Raw genomic sequence first — 20,128 nt, 5'->3', positions numbered from 1 at the left:
GCGCAGAATACACATGTATGTTTTGAGCCTGCGCAGTAGGAGAGTCCGGTAATGTCACATGATCGTGCAGGGATGAAACATGGCTGCCCCCATCCAGGACAGGTTAGAGTATACGCTGCTTCTTGTTGTTGGGAATCGGGAATTATTATTACTAGAGGAGAAATAATAAGGGAGTAATAGTAGGGATACAGCCAGATGCATTTAACAGTCACCATTTACTTAGTTTATTTTACGATATGTATAGAAAAGCAGTGTCTTGTGGCAGAAAATATAAATGTATGCATACATATCAATAAAGCTATTATAATAGGATAGAAGGGTCATTATCAGTATTTTTAAAACTGGGATTTAAAGGGGTTTAAAACTTTGATGTCAATAAAGCCTAAAGGAGTTATTACCTATTCTCAGGACAGATGATAACTAGCTGAGTGGTGGGGGGACCACCATGGGGACCACCAGCCATCAGAAGCGTGAAGCTAGCAATCTCTTAAAGTGATGTGATGTAGCCTGTACATGTAGCCCCGCTCTATGATTGTGGGGGGTCTGACCTTTGCCACAGGAGAAAGAAGGGGATGCACTGCTGGTGTAAAGCTGTACCCCTTCACTAATCTTACCCTGGACACCCATCTATGCAGAATTCTGCAGCTCATCCTGTTCACTTAAAGTGACTGTACCACCAGGCCCAGGCTGAAGCACTAGAGGCGGGCCGACCCACCCCTAGTGGGAAGAAACCCTAGCTCCTCCATGATGTGACTCCATTAGAATCAATAGAACCCTATCATAGAGGGGCTAGGGTTTCCTCCCACTGGAGGTGGGTCAGCCCACCTCCAGTGCTTCAGCCTGGGCCTGATGGTACAGTCACTTTAAGCCAGGATCAGTGGGGTTCAAGAGATCACAAATTCTCTTTCTCCTCATGTTTAAGATTAGTGATGAGCTTATTTTCTGAACCTAAAGGCTCAGCATTTGACTGCCAGTGGCTGGAGAAGTTGGATTCAGCCATAGAACATACATCCAAGGGCTGCATCCAACTTCTTCAAATCCTAAGCGTTTATGTTCAGCAAGTTCGCTCATCACTTCTTATCTCTTTTTACTATTGGTGAACAGGATCATTATTATTTAAATTGATTGGCTGAAACACACCTGATAGTTCTCATGGTTGAGGAATTGTATCCAGTGTAGACAGTCCTCTGTAAACTGTACACATCAACAGCATAAATGTCCCTCCTGCTAAATAATATAACTGTGTTAAAGCAAATGTACTTCACTTACTCAAAATTATTTTCTAAACTACCTGGTCGGCGCCGGCATGTGCATCATGGAGGCACAGTCCATTTTTTTAAATGGCCACCCGTTTCCCACAATCTGTGCCAATTTTTTTTATGTACACTTCAACTTGCTTTATGAACTGGGAGTGTTACGACATCCCCTTCCCTTGGTGATGAGCCTCCATCAGGGAAGGGATATCCGTACACTGGGGGAGCAGGGCACATAAAGGAATCTGTGCAGATCGTTAACATGGCCTATATTTCCCTCCCAATTCATATAAACACTCATTTTTCTGATGATCTGCCTTTTAGAGCAGGTAAAATGCATAACCCTGGAGTACAGGTTGGATAGTTCACAGAGGATTTCATAGACTGGTTACCAATCTAACAAACCCTGCCAGAAATGTTAGGTTAGGTCATGATGTTCGCATTCACTGAATGCAATAAGGTACATGCGACTGGACTTAACTAAGCTCAATTCATTATTTTCCACCATTATTTTCCAAGGGAGCAAGTTGCTGATGCTATGGAATCCGAATTTCTGGACCCACAGAATGCTATGTTGGATACTTGCAATACTGCAGAAGTACATAGAGATGAGAGCAACAAGGATTCAGGTCCTGAGGTCCCAGAAACTGTTCCTGATGGCTGGAAAAAAATCATAACACAGAGGCAGTCTGGAAAAACAGCTGGAAAATACGATGTCTTATTCCTGAGGTCAGTCATGTACTACAGGCGCCATGAAAGTAACACTTATAGCTCTGTACTTTATAATGCACTTACATCCTCATGTCCTACTGTTGTCCCCACGCTGCATAGGCCGCATAGATCTTAGGTAGTATAACCAGCAATATGTACAGGTGGGGGCTGCAGATACACAGTGTGTGCTGTCTCACCACCTTTAATCTGGAATAGGGATAGCTCTGTTGCAGAATTGGCACCATTTTCCTATTATTAGGATACTTGATTGTGTATGAATAATTTATTGTATTTCTTTGTTTCCCAGTCCCCAAGGGATCAAACTAAGATCAAAATGTGCTCTTGTAAAATATATCAACACCAATCATGTCAAGATGAAATTAGAAGACTTTGATTTCTCTGTTCCATCCCGGAAACAAGTACTGAAGCAAGAAAAGAATAATGTCTCTAAGAAAGCTGTAATGCCAAGGACGAATAAAGAGAATGGTGATGATCCATTCAGCAGTGAATCTTCACAAAGTGAATGTGGGACTCAGGCTTTCCATAACACTTTGAAGGTGCAGGGCGTAGAAGACGACATATTTACTGTGAACGACAGGGAAAAAAATGTCAGAATGAAAAAAGATGATGGCAGAAAAAGGGTGAGAAGTCTGAGAAAGCAGTCGGACAGAGGCTTAAAGGACACTGACCAAGTCAAAAGACCAAGGAAGCGATCAACATCTAAACAGGAGAATCAGGTTAAAAAAAAGAAACACAAGAGGATAAATCCAAGGACAAGAAACAAGGAAAGTGGAGCATATTTGATGGATGACCCCCAATTACAGGTCCCCAAAGACTCTGAAAAGATAGAGGGTTCTATAAACCACAATGAGTCTGATGTGTCATGTTCAGAGAAAACACAAGACCATTCCGTCTCTTGTACTTTACAGCAGACTACTAACACTGAGCTGGAGGAAACAACTGATTCCCAGAAGGATAGCAGTGACCTACAACCCGTGCCAAGATCTCAGGTGGACAAGAGAAAGACCAGCCCATATTTTTCCAAAAAAGCTTTAAGTGAAGGTTTGTTTTGGTTACAAGTATTTGTTCCTGATGTGTTGTTTGATATGATTTGCCATAATATATCTAATTATAATGGAACATTTAAAGGTCAAGGTGGTTGCAGTAAGTTTGCTGTGTGATATACATAATGGGAAGAGTAATCCTTGCATCTGGCATTGTACAGTAATATAAAGTTGGAAAAGGTAAGGTCCTCCGCATATGCGTGTGACAGCCTGTAACTATCCAGAATGGGGATGTTGGATGCAACAATCTGAATCTGTTGCCTTTGGCGTTCCATCTCCGCATAACTTCTTCATAGTCTTTGATCCAATACAGACATCCTGGCTGGCAATGATACTGGATAATATGTTAATCCTGCTTGAATGCCTTCTAGTCACCAACAGAATAGTGAGTGCAGCTCTGGAGTATTAGGTTGATATCACACACAGCAGTGTTTTAGCCAAATCCAGAAGTGGATCCAGCAGGAAGGAGAAGTATATTCTTTATATTAATTTGTGACTCCAGTTTTATACAGACTGTAACACAGGATACATAATGTAACATGGTGATTCCACCAGCAGAATAGTATGTGCATTTCTAGGCTATACAGGCTGTAACACTGGATCAGTACAGGTTAAGTAATGGATGTATACTGTCCCTTCTCCAGCAGAATAGCAAGGGCAGATAGTATAATACAAGCTCTGGATCAGTACAAGATAACTTATGTGTAATGTATTTTTTGTAGATTTGCTTTATGTGTGAGATGATGGTGTTCAGAGATAGACATGCCCTTTAAAGGGGTTGTATAGGCATACTCCCCTAATATTGGGTGTGGGGAATGTAGTTATGGTCTTTTTCTAGCACTGGCATATTTTTTACATCCTGCTGCATATAAGAAAACATAACAAACATTATATGCTTACCTCTCCATGCTGCCCCAGTGTCCCGATGTGGTGTCATCGATATCCCACCCCGCGCTGTCTGTAGCAGCCATTTTTTATGAGACTCTATGGCCAGTGATTCGCTGAGCAGGCTGTCACACCCTAACAGCTACAGACAACGGGAGAGCACAGAGAGGTAAGCATATAGGGGGAGAGTTATCAAACTGATGTAAAGTAGAATTGTCTTAGTTGCCACTAGCAACCAATCAGATTCCACCTTTAGGCTGGGTTCACACTATGTATATTTGAGGCTGTATTTGTGAGGCTGTATAGCAACCAAAACCAGGAGTGGATTGAAAACACAGAAAGGCTCTGTTCACATAATGTTGTAATTGAGTGGATGGCCGCCATTTAATGGCAAATATTTGCTGTTATTTTAAAACAACGGCTGTGGTATTGAAATAATGGCCGTTATTTACTGTTATATGGCGGCCATCCACTCAATTTCAACATTGTGTGAACAGATCCTTTCTGTGTTTTCAATCCACTCCTGGTTTTGGTTGCTATGAGGACCTGACATGAGGACCAAATACAGCCTCAAATATACATAGTGTGAACCCAGCCTTAGGCTGGGCTCACACACAGTATATTTCAGGCAGTATTTGGTCCTCATAGCAACCAAAACCAGGAGTGGATTGAAAGCACAGAAAGGCTCTGTTCACATAATGTTGTAATTGAGTGGATGGCCGCCATTTAATGGCAAATATTTGCTGTTATCTTAAAACAACGGCCGTTGTATTAAAATAATGGCAGTTATTTACCATTATATGGGTGCCATCCGCTCAATTTCAACATTGTGTAAACAGCCTTTCTGTGTTTTTAATCCACTCCTGGTTTTGGTTGCAATATGAGGACCTGACATGAGGACCAAATACTGCCTGAAATATACTGTGTGTGAACCCAGCCTTAATTTTTAAAGAATCTGTGAGGAATGAAAGGTGGAATCTGATTGGTTGCTAGGGGCAACTAAGACAATTCTCTTTTACACCTGTTTGATAAATCTCCCCCATAATGTTTATGTTTTATTATATGGCAGCAAGATGTAAAAAATATGTCAGTGCCGGATAACCCCTTTAAAGGGATTGTAAGGATGCCTCTATGCACAAATCCAAAATTAAACTTTCTTATTGTATCCAAGGACATTTGGATATGTAATTTTAATTTGCTGGTTGAGTGAGCTGAACCGTGTAAGTCCTGGTTGAAGCAACATCAGTTTGTAATTCTTAAGGGTACAAACCCACTTGACGTATTTGCTGCGTGAATCAGTCTTAAAAATAAGCAGGCAAAACGCAGGTTGGCTTTATACAATTGTTCTGTGTTAAAATACGCAATTGCGTATTTTTGAAGCATGAAGCTACATGCGTTTTTCGCACAGGTTGTTAACAACTGATGCTTTGCTAACAACAAGCTTCATGCTTCAAAAATACGCAATTGCGTATTTTAACGCAGAACAATCGTATAAAGCCAACCTGCGTTTTGCCTGCTTACTTTTAAGACTGATTCACGCAGCAAATACGTCAAGTGGGTTTGTACCCTGAGGGTATTTTTTTCTGTGGCAATCTCTTTTGTAGGATAGGTTGTTTAAACAGCTATTATCCCAATCACACAACTTTATATAATTAATATGCACTTTCTCCAGTTTTGTGATATATGGATTGTAAAAATGGAGACTTCTTCCTTCCCCTTGCAGTCATAGACCGACCAAGGAGAAAAGCTTTCTCCAAGTGGACTCCTCCTCGCTCCCCCTTTAATTTGGTCCAAGAAACACTCTTTCATGATCCATGGAAGCTTCTCATCGCCACCATCTTTCTGAATAAGACATCCGGTGAGAGCTTGTCACAAACTATATTCAAGATGTGCATACTGGGATGGTATCTGGATGCAATCTTACTTTTTCTGCCAACATGGCATCTTTATGTACCATCTGCATATCTGTATAATGTAGTGTGTATAACGTGCATCTGTATAACGTATGTGGGAAATACTGAAAAAAGATCAATCTTTAATGCTAACTCTTCTATTGAGAACCATGTTTCGCACTTGACTAATAGTATCATCGGCATAGGTTTGTCATCCAGATTACCTAAAGCCTTGTCTGGCAAATTTGTTTATAATGCAGGTACATTCCTATATTCACCATACATGCTCATAACTGGGAGCTCCAGTTCAGGTATCTTGGAAAACTGAGTAACAGGATAATTTGGGAGCAGTAATATAACCTGTCACTAGCTCATCAGTCTGTACTTTCTACATAGGAAAAATGGCTATACCTGTCCTGTGGAGTTTCCTAGAGAAATACCCGACCCCAGAGGTGGCCAGAGCTGGTGACTGGAAAGAGATGTCTGAAATCCTGCAGCCACTTGGACTCTTTGAACTGAGAGCGAAGACCATTGTCAGGTTTTCAGGTATTTTTGTGTGCAGTCTCTCCTCTCCCACATTTTAGGACTGAGTATATCCTGAAGTTCCTGAGTATATCCTGATCCTCCACATTAGGGTGGTTGAGGGACTCTTATTAATCAACTCAAAAAAAAAAATATATGTTTTTGGTTTTATTTTGCAGATGAATATCTCACAAAGAAATGGCGTTATCCTATTGAGCTTCACGGAATTGGAAAATATGGAAACGACTCTTATCGCATCTTCTGTGTGAACGAGTGGAAAGAGGTGTGGACCCTTTATGTTAATATGATTTCCTAGTGAATTGTTCTTTGGTTTTTCTCGATTATCTAACACCATTTTTAGGTCATGCTGAGCTGATGAGGAACCATGGTACATTTGGAGAACACATCTCTTTCCTGGCATTGGGGCCTGGACCTCAGACTATTCAACTCAACGAGGGTTATTAAGATTGAGTACAGTTGAAACAAACCGTCAGCTGTGGGAAGTTTCGGAAAGAATTAAAGGGGTTGTCTGGTAACATTTTTTTTTTTTTTTTTTTTTTTTTTTAAACATGCCCAGGCTGGGAGACAAAAGAAAGAGACTGTACTTACCTCCCTCTCTTCCCCACAGTTTCCATTATCCCAACCTTCTGGCACAAGACATTGCTGCTCGGCACAATACTGGCTGCAATGGTGTCCCTATAACTTTTTCATTCTTCCTTGTACGGAGCTGTGTGAGGTCTCTTTTTTTTTTGCATGGCAATATCTTGGTACCATTTTGAGGTTTATGGGATTTTAAAAAATTGTCAAGTCTAGCATTTATTTTTTTTTTAGTTCACTTTGCAGGATTTATAACTACATTTTGATAGACATTTCTGCAGGTGATAACATTTCTGTGCAGTAAAAAATGACTGTGCATTAGCTTTGCCTGGATTGTTCTACAAATAAAAACTCATTTAGCATGAGATCATGCCATATTCCTGCTATTTTATTTTATTAATTTACTGTGTCTTTTCAGGTGCATCCCCAGGATCATAAGTTAAATAAGTACCATGCCTGGCTGTGGGAAAACAAGGAAGCTCTTGGACTAAGCTGATGATTTTATACCTTATTTATTGGCGTCCATCATGTACTTGTATAAAGTTACAATTGTACATAAGTTGTCTGTCTTTGTCTTGTTTTAAAGTTTGTAACTTTTATACCTGTTTATTGAAAATTGTAAAATTGTAATAAAAATTTTATATCCTTTTTTTTGTATTAAATGTAAAATTGTATTTATTTAAACTCGTCTTTTGTACCTGAATGCCAGGGAAAGCGGGGAGCAGTCACATAGAGAAACAAGATGAAAAAGATGAAATTAGTTCATTGACATGATGCATAGGGGACGCAGGTGGTGTGTAGGAGAGACAGTATAATTTACGGCCACTCCATAAAACATGCCGTCCTTCAGAGACTACAAATCTGCCACTTCAAAACTCCATGTTTGAGTGTTAAAGCGGCACTTTCCCAGAGAACATGCTGATATGCCACAGTAGCAGAGGACCTCAGTAGTAGATCAATATTAATTACGTTGCTCTGAGGATTAGTGGCAGCCCGGAGGAATCGCACATGCGCGGGAAGCAGCCCGTCTCCGTCAGGACAGCTTCCCTGCGCAGCCGCTGTACATAGAGCCCACTATGTATATATGAATATGCATAGTAGGTGGGACAGGAGGGGGGGCTGGGGGTGGTGCTCGGGGCCTGCCGGCAATGCCCCAAATGCTCTTAAGCAACTAATTTGCATAAAAGCAATTAGCGATTTAATAAACAATGCAGGGGAGCAGAGGAACGTAATTAACATTGATGTACTACTAAGGTCCTCTGCTAATGCGGCATATCAGCAGTTCTCTGGGAAGAACCTGACGATAGTGCCGCTTTAAAGCTATTCTTTTCTCCCAAAGATGTAGCTGAATGGCAGCAAAAGCTTCAACAATTTTGCTTTTAAATCTTCATAGGGTGGGCAAGTGAGTTGAGGTGACCCCACAGTCAGAAATCCAAAGGGGTAATATCAGGTGAACATAGTGGCTACTCTATTAATCCTCTGCAACCAGTCTACTATAATTATATAAACTGTGAAATACCAAGGAAATCCTCAAAACGACCTGTGAAATATACTGGAGGTGGATAACACTATTCTACACTGAAGAATAAGCATACTGCAGATGATCAAACCCCTGACATGTTCATTACCTTAAAGGGGTTATCCAGCGCTACAAAGACATGGCCACTTTTCCCCCTCTCTTGTCTCCAGTTCAGGTGTGGTTTGCAATTAAGCTCCATTTACTTCAATGGAACTGAATTTGAAACCCCCACCCAATCTGGAGACGAGAGGGAGGAAAGTGTTTTTGTAGCGCTGGATAAACCCATTTAACGAAAAGCAGATTTTGCTGAGAAATTGGGACCCCTACACATTACATCTAAATGACAAATTACATTCTAAATCCATAGGAATTAAAGTGGTACTCTATACGTTTATATATATCACTGGCCACGGTGCTGTACCGCTTCAGTCAGTGATCGGCTGAGGGGACTGTCAGTACTGAGACAAGTGTGTCCAGGAAGTAGTGGCCACAGAGTTCAGGGGACCCCAGGGGAGCCCACTCAGCCAATCACTGACTGAATCAGACCAGTGATCGGTTGAGTTGGCTGTCACCGCAGAGACAAGTATGTGTCAGGAGAACCCCAGGGGAGCAAGGTAGGAGAATTTTTTTCTGCAACCCCAACAATATCTTTAACATCCGTGCAGATCCTGTATGTGTGAATGCACCCTTAAGAAAAATTAAATGCCCAGAGTACCCCTTTAATAAAGAGTTGGTCCCCTCCACTAAAGCATCCAAATTGTATACTTCAGGTAGGTTTGATCTTCACAAACATGGCTGTATGATGAGATTTCCATAGCCCTAAGGAGACGTAGTGCAGCTGGAGCTCTCAGAGCTCTTCTCAACTGTAAACAATAGTGTTGACCTTTAGCCAATCAGTGTGGGGGTGGGCGGGGCTGTTACCATGGTGCTTGTAAACAGCAAGCCAGACTGATGTTACTCCATTTTAGGAAGACTGCGCAGGTGTGTATGGGACCTGAAAGAGTCATCTGCTCCCAGATCTCAGTGCTGGGGTCTGCTGAAGGGTCATCTGCAGCCAGACACAGGAGGCTTAGAAAGGACAGCTATAGCTGTATATCTCTGCTCGGAGGTTATAAAAGGTCTGCCCCCATATATCAGTGCAGGGAGGTGGAAAGGGTTGTCTGCTCCCCCATATCAGTACGGGGAGGTAGAAAGGGCTTTCTGCCCCCATATATCAGTGCAGGGAGGTAGAAAGGGTTGTCTGCTCCCCCATATCAGTACGGGGAGGTAGAAAGGGCTTTCTGCCCCCGCATATCAGTGCAGGGAGGTGGGAAGGGCTTTCTGCCCCCATATATCAGTGCAGGGAGGTAGAAAGGGTTGTCTGCCCCTATATATCAGTACAGGGAGGTAGAAAGGGCTTTCTGCCCCCGCATATCAGTGTAGGGAGGTGGAAAGGGCTGTCTGCTCCCCCATATATCAGTACAGGGAGGTGGAAAGGGCTTTCTGCCCCCGCATATCAGTGCAGGGAGGTGGGAAGGGCTTTCTGCCCCCATATATCAGTGCAGGGAGGTAGAAAGGGCTGTCTGCTCCCACATATATCAGTACGGGGAGGTAGAAAGGGCTTTCTGCCCCCGCATATCAGTGCAGGGAGGTGGGAAGGGCTTTCTGCCCCCATATATCAGTGCAGGGAGGTGGAAAGGGCTGTCTGCTCCCACATATATCAGTACGGGGAGGTAGAAAGGGCTTTCTGCCCCCGCATATCAGTGCAGGGAGGTGGGAAGGGCTTTCTGCCCCCATATATCAGTGCAGGGAGGTGGAAAGGGCTGTCTGCTCCCACATATATCAGTACGGGGAGGTAGAAAGGGCTTTCTGCCCCCGCATATCAGTGCAGGGAGGTGGGAAGGGCTTTCTGCCCCCATATATCAGTGCAGGGAGGTGGAAAGGGCTGTCTGCTCCCCCATATATCAGTGCAGGGAGGTAGAAAGGGTTGTCTGCCCCCACATATCAGTACAGGGAGGTAGAAAGGGCTTTCTGCCCCCATATATCAGTGCAGGGAGGTAGAAAGGGTTGTCTGCCCCTATATATCAGTACAGGGAGGTAGAAAGGGCTTTCTGCCCCCGCATATCAGTGCAGGGAGGTGGAAAGGGCTGTCTGCTCCCCCATATATCAGTGCAGGGAGGTGGAAAGGATTGTCTGCCCCCACATATCAGTACAGGGAGGTAGAAAGGGCTTTCTGCCCCCATATATCAGTGCAGGGAGGTAAAAAGGGCTGTCTGCTCCCACATATATCAGTACAGGGAGGTAGAAAGGGCTTTCTGCTCCCCCATATATCAGTGCAGGGAGGTGGAAAGGGTTGTCTGCCCCTATATATATCAGTGCAGGGAGGTAGAAAGGGCTTTCTGCCCCCGCATATCAGTGCAGGGAGGTGGAAAGGGCTGTCTGCTCCCCCATATATCAGAACAGGGAGGTGGAAAGGGTTGTCTGCCCCCACATATCAGTACAGGGAGGTAGAAAGGGCTTTCTGCCCCCATATATCAGTGCAGGGAGGTAAAAATGGCTGTCTGCACCCTCATATATCAGTGCAGGGGGGTAAAAAGGGCTTCTGCCCCCGCATATCAGTGCAGGGAGGTAGAAAGGGCTTTCTGCCCCCATATATCAGTGCAGGGAAGTGGAAAGGGTTGTCTGCTCCCCCATATATCAGTACAGGGAGGTAGAAAGGGCTTTCTGCCCCCATATATCAGTGCAGGGAGGTAGAAAGGGCTTTCTGCCCCCATATATCAGTACAGGGAGGTAGCAAGGGTTGTCTGCTCCCCCATATATCAGTACAGGGAGGTAGCAAAGGCTGTCTGCCCCCACATATCAGTACAGGGAGGTAGCAAGGATTGTCTGCCCCCATACATCAGTACAGGGAGGTAGAAAGGGCTTTCTGCCCCCATATATCAGTGCAGGGAGGTAGCAAAGACTGCCCCCATATATCAGTGCAGGGAGGTAGAAAGGGCTGTCTGCTCCCACATATCAGTGCAGGGAGGTAGAAAGGGTTGTCTGCTCCCCCATATCAGTGCAGGGAGGTGGAAAGGGTTGTCTCCTCCCCCATATCAGTGCAGGGAGGTGGAAAGGGTTGTCTGCCCCCATATATCAGTGCAGGGAGGTGGAAAGGGTTGTCTGCCCCCACATATTAGTGCAGGAAGGTGGAAAGGGTTTTCTTCCCCCACATATCAGTGCAGGGAGGTAGAAAGGGTTGTCTGCTCCCATATATCAGTGCAGGGAGGTAGAAGGGGTTGTCTGCTCCCATATATCAGTGCAGGGAGGTAGAAAGGGTTGTCTGCCCCCACATATCAATGCAGGGAGGTAGAAAGGGCTGTCTGCTCCCCGATATCAGTGCAGGGAGGTGGAAAGGGTTTTCTTCCCCCACATATCAGTACAGGGAGGTAGAAAGGGCTGTCTGTTCCCATATATCAGTGCAGGGAGGTAGCAAGGATTGTCCACTCCTACGTATCAGTCTAGTAATTATAAAGGGTTGTCTGCCCCCATATATCAGTGCAGGGGGTTAGCAAGGGTTGTCTGTCCCCACATATCAATACAGGGAGGTAGCAAGGGTTGTCTGCTCCCATATATCAGTGCAGGGGGTTAGCAAGGATTGTCTGCCCCCACATATCAGTGCAGGGAGGTAGCAAGGGTTGTCTGCTCCCGCATATCAGTGCAGGGGGTTAGCAAGGGTTGTCTGCCCCCACATATCAGTGCAGGGAGGTAGCAAGGATTGTCCACTCCCACGTATCAGTCTAGTAATTATAAAGGGCTATCTGACCCCACATATCAGTGCAGGGAGGTAAAAAGGGTTGTCTGTCCCCACTTATCAGTGCAGGGGGTTAGCAAGGGTTGTCTGCCCCCACATATCAGTGCAGGGAGGTAGCAAGGGTTGTCTGCCCCCATATATCAGTGCAGGGGTTAGCAAGGGTTGTCTGCCCCCACATATCAGTGCAGGAATTATAAAGGGTTGTCTGCCCCCACATATCAGTGCAGGGGTTAGCAAGGGTTGTCTGCCCCACATATCAGTGCAGGGAGGTAGCAAGGGTTGTCTGCCCCCACATATCAGTGCAGGGAGGTAGCAAGTACTGTCCACTCCCAGGTATCAGTCTAGTAATTATAAAGGGTTATCTGACCACACATATCAGTGCAGGGAGGTAGAAAGGGTTATCTGACCACACATATCAGTGCAGGAAGGTAGAAAGGGTTGTCTGTCTCCACATATCAGTGCAGGGGGTTAGCAAGGGTTGTCTGTCCCCACATATCAGTGCAGGGGGTTAGTAAGGTTGTCTGCCCCCACATATCATTGCAGGGAGGTAGCAAGGGTCGTCTGCCCCCACATATCAGTGCAGGAATTATAAAGGGTTGTCTGCCCCCACATATCAGTGCAGGGGCTAGCAAGGGTTGTCTGCCCCCACATATCAGTGCAGGAATTATAAAGGGTTGTCTGCCCCCACATATCAGTGCAGGGGCTAGCAAGGGTTGTCTGCCCCCACATATCAGTGCAGGAATTATAAAGGGTTGTCTGCCCCCACATATCAGTGCCGGGGTTAGCAAGTGTTGTCTGCACCCACATATCAGTGCAGGGGTTAGCAAGTGTTGTCTGCACCCACATATCAGTGCCGGGGTTAGCAAGTGTTGTCTGCACCCACATATCATAAGATAAGATTGTTTAATCCCTTATATCTGTGGCAAGGATGTTGCAGTGCTGCGTGAGGTTAGACAGGTATTTATATGCCACACTTTGGACCTTTTGTGGGGAAGTACTTTGAAGTGTGTGGAATGCATAGGGAAGTGTGCATACCCTGGCACTGGAACCACAAGACCATCTCAAGGAGCTGGCCTTGGCAGTAGTCAACCTAGTTGTGACTGAGCCTCTAGAAAGACTGATACCCATTATATTTCTTACACCACATAAGCCAATGCTAGAACCAGTCTAGGTATAGGAACTGGGTAGTCTAAAGCAAAATCCCATAAACAGTCCCAAACATCAGTCCATCCCTGAACCTCAATAATAAAAAAGCTTCCCCCTCCCTGTGAATATGAATCCAGAACTGGAGACAAAACTAGACATGGTTCCCTAAGGGTACAGTGGAGCCAGCATTACATAAACCACTTAGCCCTGAATGCAGTGAGTACTCATAGAGGCTCCGGAGTGGTAAAAAAAAAACCTCAAAAGCTGCTTCTAAAAGAGAGAAATCTGCACCAAAATCTACCTGATTCGAAGCAGATTTGCGTCTGCGTATTTGCCTGCAGAATGCTGCAGATTTTCTGGAATATCCTCACGAATATCCACGCATTTCCATCCTGTGTGACCTTACCCTGATTCTTTCATGTTTGCATCTACAGAAAACTTGAGAATGGCTAAAGAGGTTTCCTTTCAAGACATGAGAACAGACAATGAGTCTTCAAGGTGGAAACAACGGGATCTGTCCCAGACTCAGTTCTTTAAGGTGGCCTGTCGGACATTTGGTCCTCCACAGTCAAGGACGCGGCGAATTATTGCTCCTCCCATGGAAAAAAATAAGACTGAGACAGAGCAAATGAAAGAGAGGGCATCTACGGCATCTAGCAACATCTTCAGGTCACAAGCTGATTGGACAAAAGGGACAGAGGAGCCAAGTCATACAGGGAGAAGTATTTCAGACTGGATATTGGAAAGAAAGAATTTGAGTACCCAGCTGGACAATATGGGGGATGTAGGAAAGTGGCTGCAAGGAAAACCAGAGTTGACAAAGCTAGAGAGACGTGTACAGAGTAAGATGGAAGAGAGACAGGCCGGGAGCCAGATGTCCACAAAGAATACCCAAATTATGGTAGGTACAACCGTACAACAAACAGAATGTGTCATCAGAAATTTATGAATTGTTTAAAAACTATTTTGTTAATTAATTTTTTTTTTTTTTTAATTTTCATGTTATTCTTCTGACCACTGGGTCTAATAATAAGCTAAAACTTCCTGTTCTGTAAAGAAAACTTATCAGTAGTCTCCTCCACATAAATAACAGACAGGATTACGATGATAGGACAAGATCAGGCCATTCACAGTCCATGATGGTCACAGCTCAGCCTCTTCTCAGCCTGCACCATGAGCTCTTCCCAGGTCACACAACATGCCTTGAACATTCTCCCATCCAATGGATAGGATGTGTTCCAGAGTGTTGTACCTATGTGGCGTGTTTTAAAGTGTATTTCTAAATGCTGGTAAAAACAGCTCAGGCAAGATGGCTGCCGCCAAAATAGAAAATAAGAAACGAATAAGAAAAAAAAATCAGTAATACATTGACTTTCATAAGAACATTATTTTCCTGACCCCCGAAGGACTCAGTATTTCCTTCTATCACTAGAAAAAGTGGCTGCAGTACCTTACTGAGCACCCTGCCTGCCCATAGTCAGCTGTGTAAAACATGTGGCTCTCCAGTTGGTAGGGAGAGCAACCTTTACAGCTAACTGTACCATACTGATTCTGGGCACCCTATCCTACACTCATGACTACTTCTTCAACTAATATAATTTATAGGAAGAAGAATACAGTGTATCAAAGAGCGCAAAGCACCGCGTGATCACCCCCTCCATCAACCAACCCAGTCCTGATGCCCTGGCTATTCTGGACTATTTCTTGCACCAGCGGCGACTTCGCCTCGTAGACCTCTATAACCAGACAAACAAAAGCAAAAAGAAGGATATCTCCAGTAAGGATCTGAAGTCTTTGAGGAAAGAGGTGATGAAAATATGTACATGTATTTCATACTTAATCCCAATGTTATTCATACTAGGCAGTATCATGGAAAAAAATATTCTTGTACATAGGGGGCAGTATTATAGTAGTTATATTCTTGTACATAGGAGGCAGTATTATAGTAGTTATATTCTTGTACATAGGGGCAGTATTATAGTAGTTATATCAGCACAAGCCATTGAGGAAGTAAAGACCAGCGGCACTCACCGGGTTGATGCAGTGATGATGATTTATTGGTACGATGTCATCTTGCAGATAAGCTCAGGGCAGGGGGAGACAGGTCCAGAGGTGCTGTGCACCGTGGCGACGGCCGTTTCGCGGGCTAACTTTCCCGCTTCGTCTAGCCTCTAGACGAAGCGGGAAAGTTAGCCCGCGAAACGGCCGTCGCCACGGTGCACAGCACCTCTGGACCTGTCTCCCCCTGCCCTGAGCTTATCTGCAAGATGACATCGTACCAATAAATCATCATCACTGCATCAACCCGGTGAGTGCCGCTGGTCTTTACTTCCTCAATGGCTTGTGCTGATTAAATGAATTGCTTTCTCATTTACGCTGAGCACCACTGTGATGCATGAATGTCACTGAGACTACTCAGTCAACAAAGACTACAACGCTCCTCATCTCACAAGGTCACTTAACCTGAATACACAAAAAGCTCCATACATATTACGGGTTACTGATAGTGCCAACACATCTATTTGCTTGTGCTTATAGTAGTTATATTCTTGTACATAGGGGCAGTATTATAGTAGTTATATTCTTGTATATACGGTTCAGTATTATAATAGTTATATTCTTGTATATAGGGGTCAGTATTATAGTAGTTATATCCTTGTACATAGGGCCAGTATTATACTGGGACATAAAGGGACAGTATTACAGCTATCCATATTTTTTCCAGGCTAAGTTACCTATCAGTGACTTGCAGTTTGATGACCTGATCGTCGCACTCGGCAGCAAACATCCAAATCACATAAATTACAAGGAGCTTTCAGTGGGACGACATTTATGGTGGAAAAAGACAATGGGCGAGCGGAAGAAAGGCATGTCAATTGACCCAGGTAGGATAACAAAGTCATAACTGAACAGGCTTTGTAAACGATCAGATATTCAAATTTTACAACTTACAACTTGATTAATGTGTCTCCACTGTCTTGACCCATACAATATATGGTTTGTCTCTGCAGCTGCCATTATACGCTACTTGCCACCTAGTGATGCCCAACTTGAGCCATCTACTTCTGGAACTCTTGATAGCCTTAATGATTCCAAACTGAGATCCCTTCAAGTCAGCAGTGTACAAAGTGACAGCAGCAAATCACAGTTCTTGCAGGTGCCCTCAGTCAGTTTGGATGAGATGAGACCTCTCAGCTATGAGGACATGGAGGAGATTGGAAAGAATTACAGGGAAAGGAGGCGAAGAGCACAGGTGAGAACCAATAAAACCGTAAGTCAAAAGAACAAGTCCCTGCATCCTACCATTATGTCCTCCATAATAGCTCACACAGGGATTGTCAACCAACTTTTCTGGGCCCCTGAATTGGTAGAAGTAAGTCTATTCACAGAACATGATGAGTATCACAAAATAAGTAGGCTGGTGGAGTAGCTGGTTTACAACCTATGTGGGAGCGTTGGTGGTGATATCAGTTGTCACCCAGCTTTCCCACACAGATATATAAAAGTCTAATATTTACTAACTTAAAGTGACTCTGTACCCACAATCTGACCCCCCCAAACCGCTTGTACCTTCGGATAGCTGCTTTAAATCCAAGATCTGTCCTGGGGTCCGTTCGGCAGGTGATGCAGTTATTGTCCTAAAAAACAACTTTGAAACTGGCAGCCCTGTGCCCAAAGGTCGGGGCTTAGATTGTGTATGCATTAGGCTGACACAACCTTTCTGTCCCTCCTCTCCAACCTTCTCATCTTTAGGAATGCTCCAGGCAGATTGTCTCCTATTCCTCAGCTGTGTGAATACTGAACATGGGCTGGATCGTTAAGGCACCTGTGCAATGTTTAGACAGGAGAAAATGTTCCAATTGTATTCCTAATGATGAAGAGGGTGGGGAGGAGGGACGGAGGGGTGGTGCAAAGTTAGGGCACAGATACTCTAAGCCACGGCCGTTGGGTACAGGGCTGCAAGTTTAAAAGTTGTTTTTTAGGACAATAACTGCATCACCTGCCGAACGGACCCCAGGACAGATCTTGGATTAAAAGCAGCTTTCCGAAGGTACAAGTGGTTTGGGGGGTCAGATTGTGGGTACAGAGTCACTTTAACAGTGTGTAATAATGATGACCTATTGGCTCATATGTTTTCTCCTGTCCTTAGAGCAACACCCGGCTATTAGAATGGTTAGAGCAGTGCCGCCTGGTGCGCACCGGCAATGCCGCTGTAGATGCCCATGCTTTGCCCTCTACACTGGGAGAAGAAGAAGCAGAGCTGGTTGAACAGTTCAGAAGACAGGGCCTGCAGCAATACCACAAGATCTTAAAACTGTGCAAGGCCTATGAGGTGCCTCTCTCTGAGCAGCTGCTAGAACAAGGTGATAACATGATTTCATTATACATTTCTTCTTCAAGGGCAATTTGGGGTCTGAATCTGAAAATATGTATTTTTCTTTTCTATAAACAGCTTTATTATATCCTGGGGACAAGCTGGTTTGTGAATCGAAAGAACATCTTCAGCTCAGACAGCCTGGGACAGCACTTATGTCCAAGGATACTATGAAGGTGGAGAATAATGGAGTGACATCTCTGGAGAGAGCAAGAAGTGACAAGAAATTGAGAAATTCCTCCGAGTATTGGTAAGATGCAATATTTCTTTTTTTACGAAATGTTGCTCTCAACAGCATGTGAGAGATCTACTTGTGCAGGTTATTGAGGGCTATTATCCCCTAGTGGTGTGCTAAGCCTTAGAAATATTCAACAGTCCCTAATAGCTTAAAGAGGATGTACCATCAGGTACATCCTCTTTAATCTGACCCAGGGATAGAGCGGCGCCAACCCCCCGCCACCCCCCAACCCCCCGCCCTTCTATGACGTTGATTCTAATGGAGCAGCGTCATAGAGGAGAGGTAATTCCCTTCCACTGGAGACGACCCGGCCCGCCTCCTGTACTTCAGCCCCAGCCCATTACCCATGGATAGAACAGCGCCGTACACGGGTTCAAAAAACAGACCGCGGCATCGGCTTCCCTGTGAGGGCGCCGTTCTTTCTCTGGGTCATATTACAGAGGATGTCCTCTTTAAGAACATAAGAAGTTGCGGCACTCACCACTCACCACACAGTGTAACCTGTTTGTTTGCTGTGATCCTGGGGTCTGTCCCTGCAGCTCTATTGCAGTATCGACATCAATACTTGTGAATAAAAGCACTATTTTTCATACTATAGTGGAGAGGGCCGCAATTTCTTTTTTTTACATTTACAACTTCTATTCCTTCTATCAAATTGTGCTTTCTGTGTCCTCCTTCATTGTAGTTCTGGCTGTGTATGGAACTGTGGGAAGAGAAAAGAAAGACATTTTAAATAGAAACAAATTTCTCTTTATAGCAGCAGTGGCCCATATCCTCCAGAGAAATATGTCAAATGGGTCAAGAGAAAAGTAAGAGGCAAGAAAAATGCTGGGACTGAAACACTGAGATGTTGGACAACCTTTGAGCAATTTGAGGAAATGAGTCGGTAAGATTAAGAGTTTTCACACATGTTGGAGTTACATTGCAGTATTGTTGCGTTACTGCAGCTTCTTCACAGACATGATTCAGTACTACAACTGCAAAGTGTGAACACAGACACAGAAAGGGGCCTTCACCTAGTGATATGTGCAAGATCCCCAAGCAGCAGAGTGTTCATGGAGGGGAATTATATGAATGTATTGCAGCACTAGATTAGTGAGTGAAATTTACTAGCCTGCAAAGTGTATAACCCACTATGTCCATATAATTTTTTTTACTTTTAGAAACCTACGACATCGATTCCCTCACTGCTTTTATACGTCTGATGATGATGTGTTTTGGCCAGGGCAGCTACTGGAGAAACTTTGTATCTATCTACCAAAATTATCCGGCCGCACAGTGTAACATCTTTCTTTTGTAATAAAATGGGTTTTTTTCTAAATACAAACCTTGTTTATTATATTCAGGGCAGTTTCTAGGCCATTTTGGCAACAGGGCGAATCTGAAAAAAGCGCCCCCCCCTGGACCTCAATCAGCTTTTGTCAATATGAGTGAGGTGTGAGGTCCAAGGGGGACCTAGACTGCAGAGCGCCCCTATCTGGAACATGTGTCCTGGATGCCTGGGATGGCTGATTCTGGGGGACACTTACAGAAGGAGGCCATGTTCACATGGCGTAAGAGACCGGCCGTTCCGTGACCCGGCCTGGTGTCATGGAGTGGCCGGTCTGTGCAAAGATTATCCCAGATGATCTTTCCTGCCGCAAAGTTCTGATGTGGGCGCATTAGTACGCTCCCGCATCAGAACTCCCCATAGCTCACTATGAGGCAAGCGGCTTGCTCCATAGTCTGCACTGACATGGGTTTCTGCGGCCGCAATTCACTGAATAGCAGTTGCAGAAAATTGACATGTCAGTTCTTTGTGGCGCTGCGAGGGGTCCTGGCCAGAGCATAAACTATGGGGGAGATTTATCAAACATGGTGTAAAGTGAGACTGGCTCAGTCACCCCCGGCAACCAATCAGATTCCACCATTCATTCCTCACAGACTCTTTGGAAAATGAAAGGTGGAATCTGATTGGTTGCCGGGGGCGACTGACCCAGCCTCACTTTACACCATGTTTGATAAATCTCCCTCTATGTGTATACACTCCGGCCGGGATCCCAGGGAAAGCAAAGTTTTCATACAAAGTACGGCCATTGTTGCCGATAGCAACAACGACTGTACTTTTACGAAAACATACGTTTTGTGAACATAGCCGGAACCAGTAAGAGGAGA

General features: G+C 44.4%; 2 protein-coding genes across 6 annotated transcripts; both read left to right on the top strand.

The window, feature by feature from the left end:
• The first annotated feature begins 52 nt into the window (after nt 1-52).
• Nucleotides 53-7,524, top strand: MBD4 (methyl-CpG binding domain 4, DNA glycosylase). 2 transcript variants are annotated; one of them, XM_069968723.1, is made up of 7 exons: nt 53-102; nt 1,773-1,982; nt 2,272-3,026; nt 5,637-5,771; nt 6,202-6,351; nt 6,507-6,610; nt 7,343-7,524. In XM_069968723.1, the coding sequence occupies exons 1-7, from the start codon at nt 80-82 to the stop codon at nt 7,418-7,420; spliced, it is 1,455 nt and encodes a 484-aa protein (XP_069824824.1). In that variant the 5' UTR covers nt 53-79; the 3' UTR covers nt 7,421-7,524. The 2 variants fall into 2 exon arrangements, with proteins under 2 accessions (XP_069824824.1, XP_069824825.1); XM_069968724.1 differs by lacking the exon at nt 5,637-5,771.
• A 1,498-nt stretch (nt 7,525-9,022) lies between these two features.
• On the top strand, nt 9,023-19,275 carry EFCAB12 (EF-hand calcium binding domain 12). 4 transcript variants are annotated; one of them, XM_069968721.1, is made up of 9 exons: nt 9,023-9,057; nt 13,796-14,262; nt 14,967-15,167; nt 16,087-16,246; nt 16,373-16,614; nt 17,512-17,725; nt 17,815-17,986; nt 18,732-18,860; nt 19,138-19,275. In XM_069968721.1, the coding sequence occupies exons 2-9, from the start codon at nt 13,807-13,809 to the stop codon at nt 19,256-19,258; spliced, it is 1,695 nt and encodes a 564-aa protein (XP_069824822.1). In that variant the 5' UTR covers nt 9,023-9,057; nt 13,796-13,806; the 3' UTR covers nt 19,259-19,275. The 4 variants fall into 4 exon arrangements, with proteins under 4 accessions (XP_069824822.1, XP_069824823.1, XP_069824820.1 ...); XM_069968722.1 differs by lacking the exon at nt 9,023-9,057 and adding an exon at nt 9,348-9,424 and having other exon boundaries at nt 18,735-18,860; XM_069968719.1 differs by lacking the exon at nt 9,023-9,057 and adding an exon at nt 9,348-9,424.
• The last annotated feature ends 853 nt before the right edge of the window (nt 19,276-20,128 follow it).

The sequence above is a fragment of the Dendropsophus ebraccatus genome, chromosome 4 (genome assembly GCF_027789765.1).
Source record: "Dendropsophus ebraccatus isolate aDenEbr1 chromosome 4, aDenEbr1.pat, whole genome shotgun sequence".
In the NCBI taxonomy this organism is placed as follows: Eukaryota; Metazoa; Chordata; class Amphibia; order Anura; family Hylidae; genus Dendropsophus; species Dendropsophus ebraccatus.
Note: the sequence above shows the minus strand (reverse complement) of the source record. Positions and strands in the feature narration are given on the sequence as shown.

What these genes read in the sequence shown, in the direction of transcription:
- MBD4 (XM_069968723.1), top strand. Translation starts at nt 80, where the DNA reads ATGGCTGCCCCCATCCAGGACAG. An exon ending in CAAAAAAGCTTTAAGTGAAG is followed by an intron (nt 3,027 to 5,636) that starts GTTTGTTTTGGT and finishes TTCCCCTTGCAG; the next exon opens with TCATAGACCGACCAAGGAGA. An exon ending in CTTTCTGAATAAGACATCCG is followed by an intron (nt 5,772 to 6,201) that starts GTGAGAGCTTGT and finishes CTTTCTACATAG; the next exon opens with GAAAAATGGCTATACCTGTC.
- EFCAB12 (XM_069968721.1), top strand. Translation starts at nt 13,807, where the DNA reads ATGGCTAAAGAGGTTTCCTTTCAAGACATGAGAACAGACAATGAGTCT. An exon ending in AGGCATGTCAATTGACCCAG is followed by an intron (nt 16,247 to 16,372) that starts GTAGGATAACAA and finishes TTGTCTCTGCAG; the next exon opens with CTGCCATTATACGCTACTTG. An exon ending in TGAGCAGCTGCTAGAACAAG is followed by an intron (nt 17,726 to 17,814) that starts GTGATAACATGA and finishes TTCTATAAACAG; the next exon opens with CTTTATTATATCCTGGGGAC.